This window comes from Panulirus ornatus, chromosome 17 (genome assembly GCF_036320965.1).
Source record: "Panulirus ornatus isolate Po-2019 chromosome 17, ASM3632096v1, whole genome shotgun sequence".
Taxonomy (NCBI): Eukaryota; Metazoa; Arthropoda; class Malacostraca; order Decapoda; family Palinuridae; genus Panulirus; species Panulirus ornatus.
The window spans coordinates 21,718,139-21,737,607 of NC_092240.1; the positions used below are offsets into that span (position 1 = coordinate 21,718,139).

The 19,469-nt window shown below is 41.7% G+C and overlaps 1 protein-coding gene across 5 annotated transcripts in view; it reads right to left on the minus strand.

Moving 5' to 3' along the window:
- LOC139754617 (WASH complex subunit 1-like) overlaps positions 1-19,469 on the minus strand; it is a 98,365-nt gene that overhangs the window by 71,685 nt on the left and 7,211 nt on the right. For all 5 annotated transcript variants that reach the window (XM_071672073.1, XM_071672076.1, XM_071672074.1 and 2 more), the window contains 2 exons: positions 9,639-9,730; positions 7,747-7,887 (listed from right to left, as the gene is read on the minus strand). In XM_071672073.1, coding sequence (XP_071528174.1) covers positions 7,747-7,887; positions 9,639-9,730 — 233 coding nt within the window. The remainder of the gene's footprint in view (positions 1-7,746; positions 7,888-9,638; positions 9,731-19,469) is intronic.

Genomic DNA, 19,469 nt, shown 5'->3' on the forward strand with positions numbered 1-19,469 from the left:
CTCCATCCTTCCACCTCCAATTCGGTCTCCCACTTCTTGTTCCCTCCACCTCCGACACATAAATCCTCTTTGTTAATCTTTCCTCACTCATTCTCTCCATGTTCAATACATCCTCTTCTGCTCTCTCAACCACACTCTCTTTACTACCACACATCTCTCTTACCCTTTCATTACTTACTCGATCAAACCACCTCTAGCCACATATTGTCCTCAAACATCTCATTTCCAACACATCAACCCTCCTCCGCACAACCTTATCTATAGCCCATGCCTCACAACCATACAACATTGTTGGAACCACTGTTCCTTCAAAATACCCATTTTTGCTCTCCGAGATAACGTTCTTGCCTTCCACACATTCTTCAACACTCCCAGAACCTTCGCCCCCTCCCCCACCCTGTGACTCACTTCCGCTTCCATGGTTCCATCCGCTGCCAAATCCACTCCCAGATATCTAAAACACCTCACTTCCTCCAATTTTTCTCCACTCAAACTTACCTCCCAATTGACTTGTCCCTCAACCCTACTGAACCTAATAACCTTACTCTTATTCATATCTACTCTCAGCTTTCTTCTTTCACACACTTCACCAAACTCATTCGCCATCTTCTGCAGTTTCTCATCCGAATCAGCCACCAGCACTGTATCATCAGCGAACAACTGACTCACTTCCCAAGCCCTCTCATTCACAACAGACTGCATATTTGCCCCTCTCTCCAAAACTCTTGCATTCACCTCCCTAACAACCCCATCCATAAACAAATTAAACAACCATGGAGACATCACACACACCTGCCGCAAACTGACATTCACTGGGAACCAATCACTTTCCTCTCTTCCTACTCGCACACATGCCTTACATCCTCAATAAAAACTTTTCACTGCTTCTAGCCCACACCATATACTCTTAATACCTTCCACAGAGCATCTCTATCAACTCTATCATATGCTTTCTCCAGATCCATAAATGCTACATACAAATCCATCTGTTTTTCTAAGTATTTCTCACACGTTCTTCAAAGCAAACACCTGATCCGCACAACCTCTACCACTTCTGAAACCACACTGCTCTTCCCCAATCTGATGCTCTGTACATGCCTTCACCCTCTCAATCAATACCCTCCCATATAATTTCCCAGGAGTACTCAACAAACCTATACCTCTGTAATTTGAACACCTTTATCCCCTTTGCCTTTGTACAATGGCACTACTCTTTTCATACTTGAATGCTGTTTACCATGTTAGTGAGGATGCACCAGGAAAATATGAAGAAAGGCAACAACCGCTCACATCCATTCTCTAGATGTCATGTCAAATGCTTCAAAACCACAACTCAATATCCACAACCAGGCCCCACAGACCTTCCAACATGCCCTAGTTTAGTCCACTGACAGCACATAAACCCCAGTGTGCCACATCGTTCCAATTCACTCTATACCATGCATGCCTTTCGTCCTCCTGCATGTTCAGGTGCTGATTGCTCAAAATCTTGTTCATTCCATCCTTCCATCTCCAATTTGGTTTCCCCATTCTCCTTGTTCCCTCCACTTCTGACACATGTATCCTCTTTATCAACCTTTCCTCATTCAATTTCTCCATATATCCCAACCATTTCAGCACACCCTCTTCTGCTCTCTCAACCACACTCTTCTCATTACCACACATCTCTCTTATCCTTTCATCACTTAATCAATGAAACCAACTCACACCAAAGATTGTCCTGGAACATTTCATTTCTAACACATCCACACTCCTACACACAGCCCCATCCATATATAGCCCACCCTCACATCCATATAATATTGTTGTTACTACTAATCCCTCAACCATACCCAGGAATACTCAACAAACCTATACCTCTGTAATTTGAACACCTTTATCCCCTTTGCCTTTGTACAATGGCACTACTTTTTTCATACTTGAATGCTGTTTACCATGTTAGTGAGGATGCACCAGGAAAATATGAAGAAAGGCAACAACCGCTCACATCCATTCTCTAGATGCCATGTCAAATGCTTCGAAACCACAACTCAATATCCAAAACCAGGCCCCACAGACCTTCCAACATGCCCTAGTTTAGTTCACTGACAGCACATCAACCCCAGTGTGCCACATGTTCCAATTCACTCTATACCATGCATGCCTTTCATCCTCCTGCATGTTCAGGTGCTGATTGCTCAAAATCTTGTTCATTCCATCCTTCCATCTCCAATTTGGTTCCCCATTCTCCTTGTTCCCTCCACTTCTGACACATGTATCCTCTTTATCAACCTTTCCTCATTCAATTTCTCCATATATCCCAACCATTTCAGCACACCCTCTTCTGCTCTCTCAACCACACTCTTCTCATTACCACACATCTCTCTTATCCTTTCATCACTTAATCAATGAAACCAACTCACACCAAAGATTGTCCTGGAACATTTCATTTCTAACACATCCACACTCCTACACACAGCCCCATCCATATATAGCCCACCCTCACATCCATATAATATTGTTGTTACTACTAATCCCTCAACCATACCCAGGAATACTCAACAAACCTATACCTCTGTAATTTGAACACCTTTATCCCCTTTGCCTTTGTACAATGGCACTACTTTTTTCATACTTGAATGCTGTTTACCATGTTAGTGAGGATGCACCAGGAAAATATGAAGAAAGGCAACAACCGCTCACATCCATTCTCTAGATGTCATGTCAAATGCTTCGAAACCACAACTCAATATCCAAAACCAGGCCCCACAGACCTTCCAACATGCCCTAGTTTAGTTCACTGACAGCACATCAACCCCAGTGTGCCACATGTTCCAATTCACTCTATACTGTGCATGCCTTTCATCCTCCTGCATGTTCAGGTGCTGATTGCTCAAAATCTTGTTCATTCCATCCTTCCATCTCCAATTTGGTTTCCCCATTCTCCTTGTTCCCTCCACTTCTGACACATGTATCCTCTTTATCAACCTTTCCTCATTCAATTTCTCCATATATCCCAACCATTTCAGCACACCCTCTTCTGCTCTCTCAACCACACTCTTCTTATTACCACACATCTCTCTTATCCTTTCATCACTTAATCAATGAAACCACCTCACACCAAATATTGTCCTGGAACATTTCATTTCTAACACATCCACACTCCTACACACAGCCCCATCCATATATAGCCCACCCTCACATCAATACAATATTGTTGTTACTACTAATCCCTCAACCATACCCATTTTTGCCCCCCCCCAGATAACATTCCCTCTTTCCACACATTCTTCAGTGCTCCCAGAACCCTCGTCCCCTCCCCCACCCTATGATTCACTTCCACTTCCATGGGTATTTATAGAGGGAATAATATATCCTTGCATTGGCCAGTTAACCAATTCATCAACCAACCCTGATGTGAGGATTAATAACTGGGTGAAAGGAAGGCTGACTGCCCGCCTAGGGTATAAGCCCCTGCAGGCTTGGTCCCAGGTGGGCTCATGCATGCATCATGGTCAGTAATGCTAACCAGTATGTAATAAACCACTTTTAATTATGAATAGATGAAACTATTCTACCTGTCTTTTACCTTTAACTCCCTTCCCATTTGAATGGGGTGGCTCATTTAAATAGAGCCCCTCAACTTACTTAGACATAACCTAAGAATTAAATAAAGTTTACTAAATTTGTTGAGTAATATCTATAGAATGATACGACCCATCTTGTAAACTACGTATTCTTACGTATCATATGAGTGATAATAAAAAAGTTGCTGTTGCATTCTTCAATTGCATAAGTACCTAAAACTGAATGCTGAATTACATGGTACTTGTAAGTCCCATGGCATTTATCATAAATAAAATGGTAAAAAATACTATAATTAAACCACATCACCTACAAACCATACTTTTGTCACTGTCATAAGAGCCTAATAATGGGACCTGAGTCACTTGAGAAAAATCTGAAGGCATTAAAACTTCTTTCTCTAACCTTCAACACTCCATCCTTCATACACAATACTCTTTTGACTCCACATCCACACCCAAAACCCTTCATAGTCTACACTCTCAAGTTTAAAATGATCCAAACACCACATCCACAATACTCCATAACCTCCTCTGACAAAATCCTTATGCCAAACTCTTCTTGCTTCATTCCCTCCACACCTTCCTGTCTCTATACCATCCTCATTCCCATCATTGCACCTTTTATATAGTTTATAAGTCCATATTCTCAACAGAGTACACCCTCATTAAACCATAGTTTCTAAACACTAGTTTCCCAGTAGCAACCCTACATACTCCACTTCCTATATCTTTGTTGGTTCTTTTTCTTTGATGTCTTCCTAAACTGGCTCTCCTAAAGCCCCTCAATCTCCACTATCCTTGCTTCTCCCCATTTCCTTAACTTGGCCACACTTCCCTAGTCTTTCATCATTCCTGGCTTTGCCCTAGATCTTGCCTCTCCCTAACATAATTAGCCCAAATCAAAACAGGAATTGCCCTTCCTTGGCTCTTCTCTCATTCTTGGTTATACCCTAACCCTTAGTTCTTATATTTTTTACATAAAAGACATTCTTTCTTCTGGCTTCTTAATCAAATGGCTTATCCCCTTCCTAGACTATACCTCTAGCACTCCCTCTATCATGGATATCCCCTTAACCATGACTTTTCCACACATCCCAAAGTCTTCCTAATTCTTAGCTCTCTCCAATCTCTGCCTCTTCTCCTGTCCCTACCCTCTTGCCTCACCTCACTTTTCTTCCTAAGCTCTCCTCTCATTCTTGGCTTTGCCCTAACCCTTAACTGTTACTCACATAATCGGATATGTGAAATCTCTGAACGCGTGTAAAATATCTATGTCTATCATACAGGTGTTCCTGCCATTTCATAAGTTGTTCCAGCCATTTCATATGCTGTTATCAAGAGGGTCTGAGTACCTAATATACCCAACTTGTATGGTAATGGGATAATGTTAATGGATAAAGATACTGAATTGAAAATCAATGGATAAAGATACTGTACTGAAAATCAGCGTACTTCAAATCTGTGCAACAAATCTGTAACCAAAAGTTATCAGCAGTTAACCAAGGTTATTCCAGGTGGCACCAATTTCCAAGTTGAACTAACCTATGCAGGTCCTTTTAGATTATGTCCACTATATTGGATATACACAGGTCTCTAGTGAAATTTGAAATGATGGAAATTCTTAATATTCAAGCCATATGTAATAAAATGGGTTTTTGCTTGGATGGATGGTTTGCAGCATTTTGGAATTCAAGTTCACATCACATAAAATAAAGAGAGGAATCGTATCACCAATAAAACTCTGCTGCAGCAGAATCAATGCTGAAAAAATATAAAACCTAACAGTACCCCTGTGAATTAAACAACCAACCTAATAGCTTGTAAGTTATTCTAGACAGGATCACTGTCATTTGAAAAATAAGCACAGGTATGGTGGTAAGATATAGGGCTTACACATAAGGACTGCAAATTATAAAACATGCTGTATAAGTGGCTTTCTGGCATTCAATTCCACATTGCTTTTATCACTGATGTGCTCTGCTGACAGAACAGGATCACACTTTGCAGTGTTAAACATGACAGAAGGATTCACTTGTTTCCAAATATGCTTCCTAATCTAACAATCTATATTTATTTATTATCAATTTTGCTTTGTCGCTGTCGCCCACGTTTGCGAGGTAGCGCAAGGAAACAGACGAAAGAAATGGCCCAACCCACCCCCATACACATGTATATACATACACGTCCACACACGCAAATATACATACCTATACATTTCAACGTATACATATATATACACACACAGACATATACATATATACACATGTACATAATTCATACTGTCTGCCTTTATTCATTCCCATCGCCACCCTGCTACACATGAAATAAAAAAACCCTCCCCCCCTCATGTGTGCGAGGTAGCGCTAGGAAGACAACAAAGGTCACATTTGTTCACACTCAGTCTCTAGCTGTCATGTAATAAAGCACCAAAACCACAGTTTCAGAAAATTATTTCTAATATATCTTATTCAACCATACTGCTTACTCTCTGACATATGGGCATTTTAGTTTAGTCCTGACAATTTCCCTGAGAGTAACAACGACCAAATAAATAAAAGCTGCAATATCAAAAAGTCTGGAATAAAAGTACAGATAGGTCTGCATATTATATGGGAGGGTATTGATTGAGAGGGTGAAGGCATGTACAGAACATCAGATTGGGGAAGAGCAGTGTGGTTTCAGAAGTGGTAGAGGATGTGTGGATCAGGTGTTTGCTTTGAAGAATGTGTGTGAGAAATACTTAGAAAAGCAAATGGATTTGTATGTAGCATTTATGGATCTGGAGAAGGCATATGATAGAGTTGATAGAGATGCTCTGTGGAAGGTATTAAGAATATATGGTGTGGGAGGAAAGTTGTTAGAAGCAGTGAAAAGTTTTTATCGAGGATGTAAGGCATGTGTACGTGTAGGAAGAGAGGAAAGTGATTGGTTCTCAGTGAATGTAGGTTTGCGGCAGGGGTGTGTGATGTCTCCATGGTTGTTTAATTTGTTTATGGATGGGGTTGTTAGGGAGGTAAATGCAAGAGTTTTGGAAAGAGGGGCAAGTATGAAGTCTGTTAGAGATGAGAGAGCTTGGGAAGTGAGTCAGTTGTTGTTCGCTGATGATACAGCGCTGGTGGCTGATTCATGTGAGAAACTGCAGAAGCTGGTGACTGAGTTTGGTAAAGTGTGTGGAAGAAGAAAGTTAAGAGTAAATGTGAATAAGAGCAAGGTTATTAGGTACAGTAGGGTTGAGGGTCAAGTCAATTGGGAGGTGAGTTTGAATGGAGAAAACTGGAGGAAGTGAAGTGTTTTAGATATCTGGGAGTGGATCTGTCAGCGGATGGAACCATGGAAGCGGAAGTGGATCATAGGGTGGGGGAGGGGGCGAAAATTCTGGGGGCCTTGAAGAATGTGTGGAAGTCGAGAACATTATCTCGGAAAGCAAAAATGGGTATGTTTGAAGGAATAGTGGTTCCAACAATGTTGTATGGTTGCGAGGCGTGGGCTATGGATAGAGTTGTGCGCAGGAGGATGGATGTGCTGGAAATGAGATGTTTGAGGACAATGTGTGGTGTGAGGTGGTTTGATCGAGTGAGTAACATAAGGGTAAGAGAGATGTGTGGAAATAAAAAGAGCGTGGTTGAGAGAGCAGAAGAGGGTGTTTTGAAGTGGTTTGGGCACATGGAGAGGATGAGTGAGGAAAGATTGACCAAGAGGATATATGTGTCGGAGGTGGAGGGAACGAGGAGAAGAGGGAGACCAAATTGGAGGTGGAAAGATGGAGTGAAAAAGATTTTGTGTGATCGGGGCCTGAACATGCAGGAGGGTGAAAGGAGGGCAAGGAATAGAGTGAATTGGAGCGATGTGGTATACCGGGGTTGACGTGCTGTCAGTGGATTGAATCAAGGCATGTGAAGCGTCTGGGGTAAACCATGGAAAGCTGTGTAGGTATGTATATTTGCGTGTGTGGACGTGTGTATATACATGTGTATGGGGGGGGTTGGGCCATTTCTTTCGTCTGTTTCCTTGCGCTACCTCGCAAACGCGGGAGACAGCGACAAAGTATATATAAAAAAAAAAAAAGGTCTGCATATGCTTAGCACATATTTTCTCATCCCTAACACTAGACTAGCAAATCCATCATTATGGTACAATGTATCTCTGAAATAGTTGGATAGAATCTTAATGAATAACTCACTTGGAGGGATGCTGGATCAAAAAGAAGATCTTCTTTTAACTTTACAGGAGCAGAGACAAATGGTACAGACATTTCACCTTTATGAAGTGGATGATAAGGCTCATACTTGTCTCCTCCTGGGTACTGAGCACTGGAAAATACCTGAGAAAAGAATTTATCAATTTGCCATACACCACGTGCTCTGAGAACAGTTATTTGTGCATGGGGGGGGTGTCACTCATGAGGCCTTATCTACATAAATTCCTTTTCCATAATTTTTTTAACTCTTTATTATTCTACTTTCACTCTCACTTAACTTGCTACATTTGTGTATTACTCTTTAACTACAAAAATATTTCTTTACATACTTTCACACTTGTTTAGTTTCATTTTGTACCCTGTAGCTGGCTGGTTCCTCCCTAATTTAAAGAATGTTTCAAAATCAACACTGTCAAATCAATTGAGGGACCTGAAAGTTGTAACATGTCTAACCCTTTCCTTCAATCTTAAGCATACAGCTGCTATCTTATCCCTTTAGTACAGCTCCCTTTTGTAAGGTAAATTTTTGTTGCAATCCACTGGAACTCAACAAATCTCACAGAGTCTTTAATTGGAGGAACCAAACTGGTTTGAACATCCAGTATATTCACAATAGATAAATGTTATGGAAAATTGCAATGAATCCTAATTCTGTTCTTTCATTTTAGTCAGGTTCCTAACCTATCTGGAATTAACATGTGAAAAAGAATACAGTATTTCCATACAATTGTTACAAGATTCACATTTGAAAAAAAAAAAAGACTTAGGACTCAAACTTAACTAAACTTATAGTTTTGCAGATTCCCATTCCTTGTGATACCTGGTGGTCAAAGAGATGACTACTACTGCTTCTTATTCCCTTCTTGTTTCTCAAATAAGACTTTTGCCTTATGTCTTCTGGATAAGAGAGTTGGCTGTGATACTTCAGTCACAATAATTGCCTAAAGTAATCCCAAGTTAAGCTCACAAATAGTGTCCTCTACATGACCAGGTTAGGGGAAGGGTTACAGATGAAACACACAGGAGGAGGGGCAGCCCGACCTACAAACTTCATAGCTTCTTTTACTCTTCATATCAGACTCTTATGCTGTCAACGTTAGCAGTAACAATTTCAAACACTAAAAGGCATTTGATCATGTAGAAAAAAAGGCCTAAAATGAGATGTAAAGGGAAAGAAGCTCATTCCTGGAATAAGACTCTCAGCTCTTATTGTATGAAGCAGTGAGTCGGCTGTAGAACTTCAAGGGCACAATAATTGCTCAAATCTGTAATGTGTCAAACAAGTTCTCTCATGTAGCAAGGTTGGGGAGGAAGTTTAGAAAAGAAGTAGAGGGGGAAGAGGCACTGACCACCACATTTCAATATTCTTTTTCTGAAACAGCTGTTATATCTATTTCCTAGGCACACATTCACTACTGCATTATAAATCAGAGCACTATATTATCAACTCTGCAATATACCAAACAGTGATATATCAAAAGCAGACTTACTGGAAGAAAAGTCTGTGATGAAATCCCATCTTTTGTTATATAACATGTGGTGTTTATCCCAATGGGTAGATGGTTGTTGATGGCAGAGGGTGGGGCTTTACAGGGATGGTGTGAGTAAACAATCTAGGCACAACTCTATGGAAGCATTTGTAAGTGCATAGAAAATAATGAAAAATAGTGAACTTACATCTGGTTAAAAGTTCACTGAACAGAATAAAATTGGCAAGATAATCAGCACCTGAGATTTAAATTGTGTATGTATAAAAGAATTTGAAATACCCATAGTGTCAAAGTAAAGTCTCTCCTAAACTACTCTCCTACTGGGAGGAAACAAACTGGAAGACAGAGTGATTATACCTTAGAAAAAAAGTTACATTATCTTACCTGGGTGGCTTTGGTTGCACCTGTCAGTCTGTCTACTTTAGCTTGAGCATTAGATGCCCTCTGTTTCAAACTCTGCAAACGATTTGATGTTTCTGATGAAGAAACGAGTCAGTTAAGAAATACACCACATTTCATCACGCTGCTAAAAAAAGATAATATTATGAAGACCCTGTTCACTTAAATGTGAAACTTTTGCCAAACTTAAAAAAACAATATGTACTTAGCTATCTACCTATACTTACATATGTTTCTGTATGTACATCCTGTTTCTGTATACAACTAGTGCTGATGCACTGTCTATACACAGGGGCTCTACAGAAAAGGAAATAGAGTAAAGCAAATGTCAGAGATCTGATAGTAATTAGCAATGTAAAACTTAGAGAAAATATTTAAAAGATAGTGCTTTTAAGCAAACTAAAGAGTGGAATGATGTGGAGATAATTTGCAAAACAAGAGACAAACAAAGACAAAAATTCTTATTGTATACAAAAGTAATAAAAAGCTTATTCCAGCCTCACACCTCAGTAAAGTTTACTCACAGATCCCCTACCCCTAGCAAATCAAACACTGAAAAAATGCATACACACTCAAATATCCTGACAAGCACTAACCAAACAACCTCCCAACTCAGTCAAACTCAAACCTGCCAAACATAAGACCCATCCGAAACCACACTCCCTAGAAAAACTAGTCAAACTCTTCTGCTTATGCTCTGGACTTCATCCATCACAATAACACTACAAACACAATTTCAAATTATCCAAAGACCTACTCAGCCCATAATGCAACCACAGTACCATAAAGAAGACACTGAGTGTAATAGTACTACTCAATTGCCCTGCACTCTCTAGACATACATAGACACACAACATCAAAACACTCCATGACCTGTGGTCCCAAATGCTTGATGTGGCCAGCTTCCTGAGGGCTGCAAGAGCCACATAAGACAGAAGGGTCTCCTGGATAGGAAGGTAGGGTAAACTTAACACTGCTGTGTTGTATGGTCACCAATAAAATGGAGGAAATTAAAGAAAACAAAGAGAATATAGAAATATTTCACAAGATGAATTGATTGGAGGATATGAATTTCCATGAACGATTAAGAGAACTACAACTTTACAGTGCAAACATGAGGGAGATATATATTTGATAATATATACTATCCCTGGGGATAGGGGAGAAAGAATACTTCTCATGTATTCCCTGCGTGTCGTAGAAGGCGACTAAAAGGGAAGGGAGCGGGGGGCTGGAAATCCTCCCCAATTGTTTTTTTCTTTTCTTTTTTTTAATTTTCCAAAAGAAGGAACAGAGAAGGAGGCCAGGTGAGGACATTCCCTCAAAGGCCCAGTCCTCTGTTCTTAACGCTACCTCGCTATCGTGGGAAATGGTGAATAGTATGAAAAAAAAAATATACTATATATTATACATTGGATGGTATTGCAGTGGAATTTATTAAAAAGGGGGTGACTGTATTGTTGACTGGTTGGTAAGGTTATTTAATGTATGTATGATTCATGGTGAGGTGCCTGAGGATTGGCGGAATGCTTGCATAGTGCCATTGTATAAAGGCAATGGGGATAAGAGTGAGTGCTCAAATTACAGAGGTATAAGTTTGTTGAGTATTCCTGGTAAATTATATGGGAGGGTATTGATTGAGAGGGTGAAGACAAGTACAGAGCATCAGATTGGTGAAGAGCAGTGTGGTTTCAGAAGTGGTAGAGGATGTGTGGATCAGGTGTTTGCTTTGAAGAATTTTTTTTTTTTTTTTCCGGTCTCCCGCGTTTGCGAGGTAGCGCAAGGAAACAGACGAAAGAAATGGCCCAACCCACCCCCATACACATGTATATACATACGTCCACACACGCAAATATACATACCTACACAGCTTTCCATGGTTTACCCCAGACGCTTCACATGCCTTGATTCAATCCACTGACAGCACGTCAACCCCGGTATACCACATCGCTCCAATTCACTATATTCCTTGCCCTCCTTTCACCCTCCTGCATGTTCAGGCCCCGATCACACAAAATCTTTTTCACTCCATCTTTCCACCTCCAATTTGGTCTCCCTCTTCTCCTCGTTCCCTCCTCCTCCGACACATATATTCTCTTGGTCAATCTTTCCTCACTCATTCTCTCCATGTGCCCGAACCATTTCAAAACACCCTCTTCTGCTCTCTCAACCATGCTCTTTTTATTTCCACACATCTCTCTTACCCTTACGTTACTTACTCGATCAAACCACCTCACACCACACATTGTCCTCAAACATCTCATTTCCAGCACATCCATCCTCCTGCGCACAACTCTATCCATAGCCCACGCCTCGCAACCATACAACATTGTTGGAACCACTATTCCTTCAAACATACCCATTTTTGCTTTCCGAGATAATGTTCTCGACTTCCACACATTCTTCAAGGCCCCCAGAATTTTCGCCCCCTCCCCCACCCTATGATCCACTTCCGCTTCCATGGTTCCATCCACTGCCAGATCCACTCCCAGATATCTAAAACACTTCACTTCCTCCAGTTTTCTCCATTCAAACTCACCTCCCAATTGACTTGACCCTCAACCCTACTGTACCTAATAACCTTGCTCTTATTCACATTTACTCTTAACTTTCTTCTTTCACACACTTTACCAAACTCAGTCACCAGCTTCTGCAGTTTCTCACATGAATCAGCCACCAGCGCTGTATCATCAGCGAAAAACAACTGACTCACTTCCCAAGCTCTCTCATCCCCAACAGACTTCATACTTGCCCCTCTTTCCAAAACTCTTGCATTCACCCCCCTAACAACCCCATCCATAAACAAATTAAACAACCATGGAGACATCACACACCCCTGCCGCAAACCTACATTCACTGAGAACCAATCACTTTCCTCTCTTCCTACACGTACACATGCCTTACATCCTCGATAAAAACTTTTCACTGCTTCTAACAACTTGCCTCCCAACTTGAAGAATGTATGTGAGAAATACATAGAAAAGCAGATGGATTTGTATGTAGCATTTATGGATCTGGAGAAGGCATTTGATAGAGTTGATAGAGATGCTCTGTGGAAGGTATTAAGAATATATGGTGTGAGAGGCAAGTTGTTAGAAGCAGTGAAAAGTTTTTTTCGAGGATGTAAGGCATGTGTACGTGTAGGAAGAGAGGAAAGTGATTGGTTCTCAGTGAATGTAGGTTTGCGGCAGGGACGTGTGATGTCTCCATGGTTGTTTAATTTGTTTATGGATGGGGTTGTTAGGGAGGTGAATGCAAGAGTTTTCTAAAGAAGGGCAAGTATGCAGTCTGTTGTGGATAAGAGAGCTTGGGAAGTGAGTCAGTTGTTGTTCGCTGATGATCTAATTCATGTGAGAAACTGCAGAAGCTGGTGACTGAGTTTGGTAATGTGTGTGAAAGAAGAAAGTTAAGAGTAAATGTGAATAAGAGCAAGGTTATTAGGTACAGTAAGATTGAGGGTCAAGTCAATTGGGAGGTAAGTTTGAATGGAGAAAAACTGGAGGAAGTAAAGTGTTTTAGATATCTGGGAGTGCATCTGGCAGCAGATGGAACCATGGGAGAGGAAGTGAATCATAGGGTGGGTGAGGGGGCGAAAATTCTGGGAGCCTTGAAAAATGTTTGGAAGTCGAGAACATTATCTCGGAAAGCAAAAATGGGTATGTTTGAAGGAATAGTGGTTCCAACAATGTTGTATGGTTGCGAGGCGTGGGATATAGATAGAGTTGTGCGCAGGAGGGTGGATATGCTGGAAATGAGATGTTTGAGGACAATGTGTGGTGTGGGGTGGTTTGATCGAGTAAGTAATGTAAGGGTAAGAGAGATGTGTAGAAATAAAAAGAGTGTGGTTGAGAGAGCAGAAGAGGGTGTTTTGAAATGGTTTGGTCACATGGAGAGAATGAGTGAGGAAAGATTGACCAAGAGGATATATGTGTCAGAGGTGGAGGGAATGAGGAGAAGTGGGAGACCAAATTGGAGGTGGAAAGATGGAGTGAAAAAGTTTTTGAGTGATCGGGGCCTGAACATGCAGGAGGGTGAAAGGCGGGCAAGGAATAGAGTGAATTGGATCGATGTGGTATACTGGGGTCGACGTGCTGTCAATGGATTAAATCAGGGCATGTGAAGCGTCTGGGGTAAACCATGAAAAGTTCTGTGGGGCCTGGATGTGGAAAGGGAGCTGTGGTTTCGGGCATTATTACATGACAGCTAGAGACTGAGTGTGAACAAATGGGGCCTTTGTTGTCTTTTCCTAGCACTACCTCGCACAATGAGGGGGGGAGGGGGATGTTATTCCATGTGTGGCGAGGTGGCGATGGGAATAAATAGGGGTAGACAGTATGAATCATTTTTTTTTTTCTTTTTTGCTTTGTCGCTGTCTCCCGCATTTGCGAGGTAGCGCAAGGAAACAGACGAAAGAAAATGGCCCAACCCACCCCCATACACATGCCTTGATTCAATCCACTGACAGCACGTCAACCCCGGTATACCACATCGCTCCAATTCACTCTATTCTTTGCCCTCCTTCACTTCCTCCAATTTTTCTCCATTCAAACTCACCTCCCAATTGAATTGACCCTCAACCCTACTGTACCTAATAACCTTGCTCTTATTCACATTTACTCTTAACTTTCTTCTTTCACACACTTTACCAAACTCAGTCACCAGCTTCTGCAGTTTCTCACATGAATCAGCCACCAGCGCTGTATCATCAGCGAACAACAACTGACTCACTTCCCAAGCTCTCTCATCCCCAACAGACTTCATACTTGCCCCTCTTTCCAAAACTTTTGCATTCACCTCCCTAACAACCCCATCCATAAACAAATTAAACAACCATGGAGACATCACACACCCCTGCCACAAACCTACATTCACTGAGAACCAATCACTTTCCTCTCTTCCTACACGTACACATGCCTTACATCCTCGATAAAACTTTTCACTGCTTCTAACAACTTGCCTCCCACACCATATATTCTTAATACCTTCCACAGAGCATCTCTATGAATTATGTACATGTGTATATATTAGGTACAGTAGGGTTGAGGGTCAAGTCAATTGGGAGGTGAGTTTGAACGGAGAGAAACTGGAGGAAGTGAAGTGTTTTAGATATCTGGGAGTGGATCTGGCAGCAGATGGAACCATGGAAGCGGAAGTGGATCATAGGGTGGGGGAGGGGGCGAAAATTCTGGGGGCCTTGAAGAATGTGTGGAAGTCGAGAACATTATCTCGGAGAGCAAAAATGGGTATGTTTGAAGGAATAGTGGTTCCAACAATGTTGTATGGTTGCGAGGCGTGGGCTATGGATAGAATTGTGCGCAGGAGGATGGATGTGCTGGAAATGAGATGTTTGAGGACAATGTGTGGTGTGAGGTGGTTTGATCGAGTGAGTAACGTAAGGGTAAGAGAGATGTGTGGAATGAATTTGGTGATCGGGCCTGAACATGCAGGAGGGTGAAAGGCGGGCAAGGAATAGAGTGAATTGGATCGATGTGGTATACTGGGGTCGACGTGCTGTCAATGGATTAAATCAGGGCATGTGAAGCGTCTGGGGTAAACCATGAAAAGTTCTGTGGGGCCTGGATGTGGAAAGGGAGCTGTGGTTTCGGGCATTATTACATGACAGCTAGAGACTGAGTGTGAACAAATGGGGCCTTTGTTGTCTTTTCCTAGCACTACCTCGCACAATGAGGGGGGGAGGGGGATGTTATTCCATGTGTGGCGAGGTGGCGATGGGAATAAATAGGGGTAGACAGTATGAATCATTTTTTTTTTTCTTTTTTGCTTTGTCGCTGTCTCCCGCATTTGCGAGGTAGCGCAAGGAAACAGACGAAAGAAAATGGCCCAACCCACCCCCATACACATGCCTTGATTCAATCCACTGACAGCACGTCAACCCCGGTATACCACATCGCTCCAATTCACTCTATTCTTTGCCCTCCTTCACTTCCTCCAATTTTTCTCCATTCAAACTCACCTCCCAATTGAATTGACCCTCAACCCTACTGTACCTAATAACCTTGCTCTTATTCACATTTACTCTTAACTTTCTTCTTTCACACACTTTACCAAACTCAGTCACCAGCTTCTGCAGTTTCTCACATGAATCAGCCACCAGCGCTGTATCATCAGCGAACAACAACTGACTCACTTCCCAAGCTCTCTCATCCCCAACAGACTTCATACTTGCCCCTCTTTCCAAAACTTTTGCATTCACCTCCCTAACAACCCCATCCATAAACAAATTAAACAACCATGGAGACATCACACACCCCTGCCACAAACCTACATTCACTGAGAACCAATCACTTTCCTCTCTTCCTACACGTACACATGCCTTACATCCTCGATAAAAACTTTTCACTGCTTCTAACAACTTGCCTCCCACACCATATATTCTTAATACCTTCCACAGAGCATCTCTATGAATTATGTACATGTGTATATATTAGGTACAGTAGGGTTGAGGGTCAAGTCAATTGGGAGGTGAGTTTGAACGGAGAGAAACTGGAGGAAGTGAAGTGTTTTAGATATCTGGGAGTGGATCTGGCAGCAGATGGAACCATGGAAGCGGAAGTGGATCATAGGGTGGGGGAGGGGGCGAAAATTCTGGGGGCCTTGAAGAATGTGTGGAAGTCGAGAACATTATCTCGGAGAGCAAAAATGGGTATGTTTGAAGGAATAGTGGTTCCAACAATGTTGTATGGTTGCGAGGCGTGGGCTATGGATAGAATTGTGCGCAGGAGGATGGATGTGCTGGAAATGAGATGTTTGAGGACAATGTGTGGTGTGAGGTGGTTTGATCGAGTGAGTAACGTAAGGGTAAGAGAGATGTGTGGAAATAAAAAGAGCGTGGTTGAGAGAGCAGAAGAGGGTGTTTTGAAATGGTTTGGGCACATGGAGAGGATGAGTGAGGAAAGATTGACCAAGAGGATATATGTGTCGGAGGTGGAGGGAGCAAGGAGAAGAGGGAGACCAAATTGGAGGTGGAAAGATGGAGTGAAAAAGATTTTGTGTGATCGGGGCCTGAACATGCAGGAGGGTGAAAGGAGGGCAAGGAATAGAGTGAATTGGAGCGATGTGGTATACCGGGGTTGACGTGCTGTCAGTGGATTGAATCAAGGCATGTGAAGCGTCTGGGGTAAACCATGGAAAGCTGTGTAGGTATGTATATTTGCGTGTGTGGACGTATGTATATACATGTGTATGGGGGGGGTTGGGCCATTTCTTTCGTCTGTTTCCTTGCGCTACCTCGCAAACGCGGGAGACAGCGACAAAGTATAAAAAAAAAAAAAGTATATATGTATATGTCTGTGTGTGTATATATATGTGTACATTGAGATGTATAGCTATGTATATTTGCATGTGTGGACGTGTATGTATATACATGTGTATGGGAGTGGGTTGGGCCATTTCTTTCGTCTGTTTCCTTGTGCTACCTCGCAAACGCGGGAGACAGCGACAAAGCAAAATGAAATAAATAAATGAAAAAAAAAAAAAATATATATATATATATATATATATATATATATATATATATATATATATATAATCCCTGGGGATAGGGGATTAAGAATACTTCCCACGTATTCCCTGCGTGTCGTAGAAGGCGCCTAAGAGGGGAGGGAGCGGGGGGCTGGAAATCCTCCCCTCTCTTTTTTTTTTAATTTTCCAAAAGAAGGAACAGAGGGGGCCAGGTGAGGATATTCCAAAAAAGGCCCAGTCCTCTGTTCTTAACGCTACCTCGCTAACGCGGGAAATGGCGAATAGTTTAAATATATATATATGTATATATATATATATATATATATATATATATATATATATATATATATATATATATATATATATCATAGAACATACAAAGCTCCAACAGCCAGGATCGAACCTGGGACCCCTTGTGGAAGAGGCAGGCATGCTAACCGCTAGGCTAAGGGACTGTATAATAGGAAACAACTATTCGAAATACTAAGTACTCGAATACCCTTCGTCTCACAATGGTGAGCAACGGGGTCTATTGGTTGTTTCTGAACAGAACACATAGCCAGCTGATAGCGTTTTACCGAACCTGACTGTACAACGAGGAGTTATATGAATACGAATAAAGTGTATATGAACGCCCACCTTCATAGAACATACAAAGCTCCAACAGGCAGGATCGAACCTGGGACCCCTTGTGCAAGAGCTTTGTATGTTCTATGAAGGTGCGCGTTCATATACACTTTATTCGTATTCATATAAGATAATGATCAGACATCCCTCCAGTTGCACCTCTCAGCACATTAACATCCAAAAGTCTCTCTTTCATGCGCCTATCAATTAACACGTAATCCAATAATGCTCTCTGGCCATCTCTCCTACTTGCATACGTATACTTATATATATCTGTCTTCTTAAACCAGGTATTCCCAATCATCAGTCCTTTTTCAGCACATGAATCTACAAGCTCTTCACCATTTCCATTTATAACACTGAACACCCCATCTACACCAATTGTTCCCTCAACTGCCACATTACTCACCTTTGCATTCAAATCACCCATCACTATAACCCAGTCTCGTGCATCAAAACTACTAACACACTCACTCAGCTGCTCCCAAAACACTTGCCTCTCATGATCTTTCTTCTAATAAATATAAGGAAGGATCAAATGGAAAATGGTGGGTACCTCAGAACTCATGGCGCTTAGAATGCTAATGAAATGCTAAAGGAAAATAAACACACCTCTTATAATGAATGACAGGAATGAATAAGCATAATGAATGACAGGAATGAATAAGCAAAAAATCCTTTTAAAGGTGTTCTTATAGCATGGTGCTGACAGAGATGCATTTCTGACAGTGTCAATTCCCACATTAATAAGTGCTATACAATGGCCTCCTCTGGTAACAGTAATGGCTCGGCAGATATTTTGGCATTTTACAGATAAAATGAAGACAATATCAATAAACATTAAACCAGATTTAGTCAACATTCACAAGTTTGTCAGAGCTTGCAGTGTTGTTGGTCACCTGTGGCACTCGAACAGCACACCTACACCTTTCTAGTCTGCTTTCCATTGTCTTTGTGGGGTAAAAATTAGTTGCAACTTAGGATGTGGCAGAATGGCTGGTTCTTTTTATCCTCTCAATGTTATCAAGTATTGTTTTAATGGTAGTGGAAGGTATCCTAATGAATGACCCAAACATGCCTGATGTTTGCCTACCTCAATCCTGTGATTCACTTACATTTCTATGTCAATCACTTTCCTAGACACCTTGGGTGTTCAGCAGGAGTGTTCTGGTAGGTTTTACCAGAGTGATAAAACTAAAAGAGAGCACAAAAACACATTACACAACAACAACAATTTATTGTGTAAGCTATACAAGGGCAATGAGCAACTGGGGGTGCAGGATTATGGTGAAGAAGAGGTAAAATAAGGTAGCTTGAGTAATAAAAGACAGGCTTGGCAGGGGTCCTATGATGCTGGTGATGGTAAGCATCAGATGAAGCAGGAGCATGTGGGAGACATGCGTGGTGGCCGAGTCAATGTGGAGCTCCTGTAGGAGGTAGGTGTGCCCATGCAACTCCTGAAGTGTGAAGCGGCTGCCAATTTGTGATGAGGATGCAAGAGGCTCCTGGAGTATGCAGCAGCTTTCAGTAAGTGCTTGGGTTGCTGGAGGCTCCTGAAGAGGCACTAGAGACACAGAAGTATTGCAAATGTGACTGTAGGTTCCTTACTTTTACAGCTGCTGCTGCTTGTGACGGACAAAGGCAATGTCACATATGATTTCTGCCAAGGGTGGAGGTAGGAGATGAGGCACCACAGTGAAACCTACC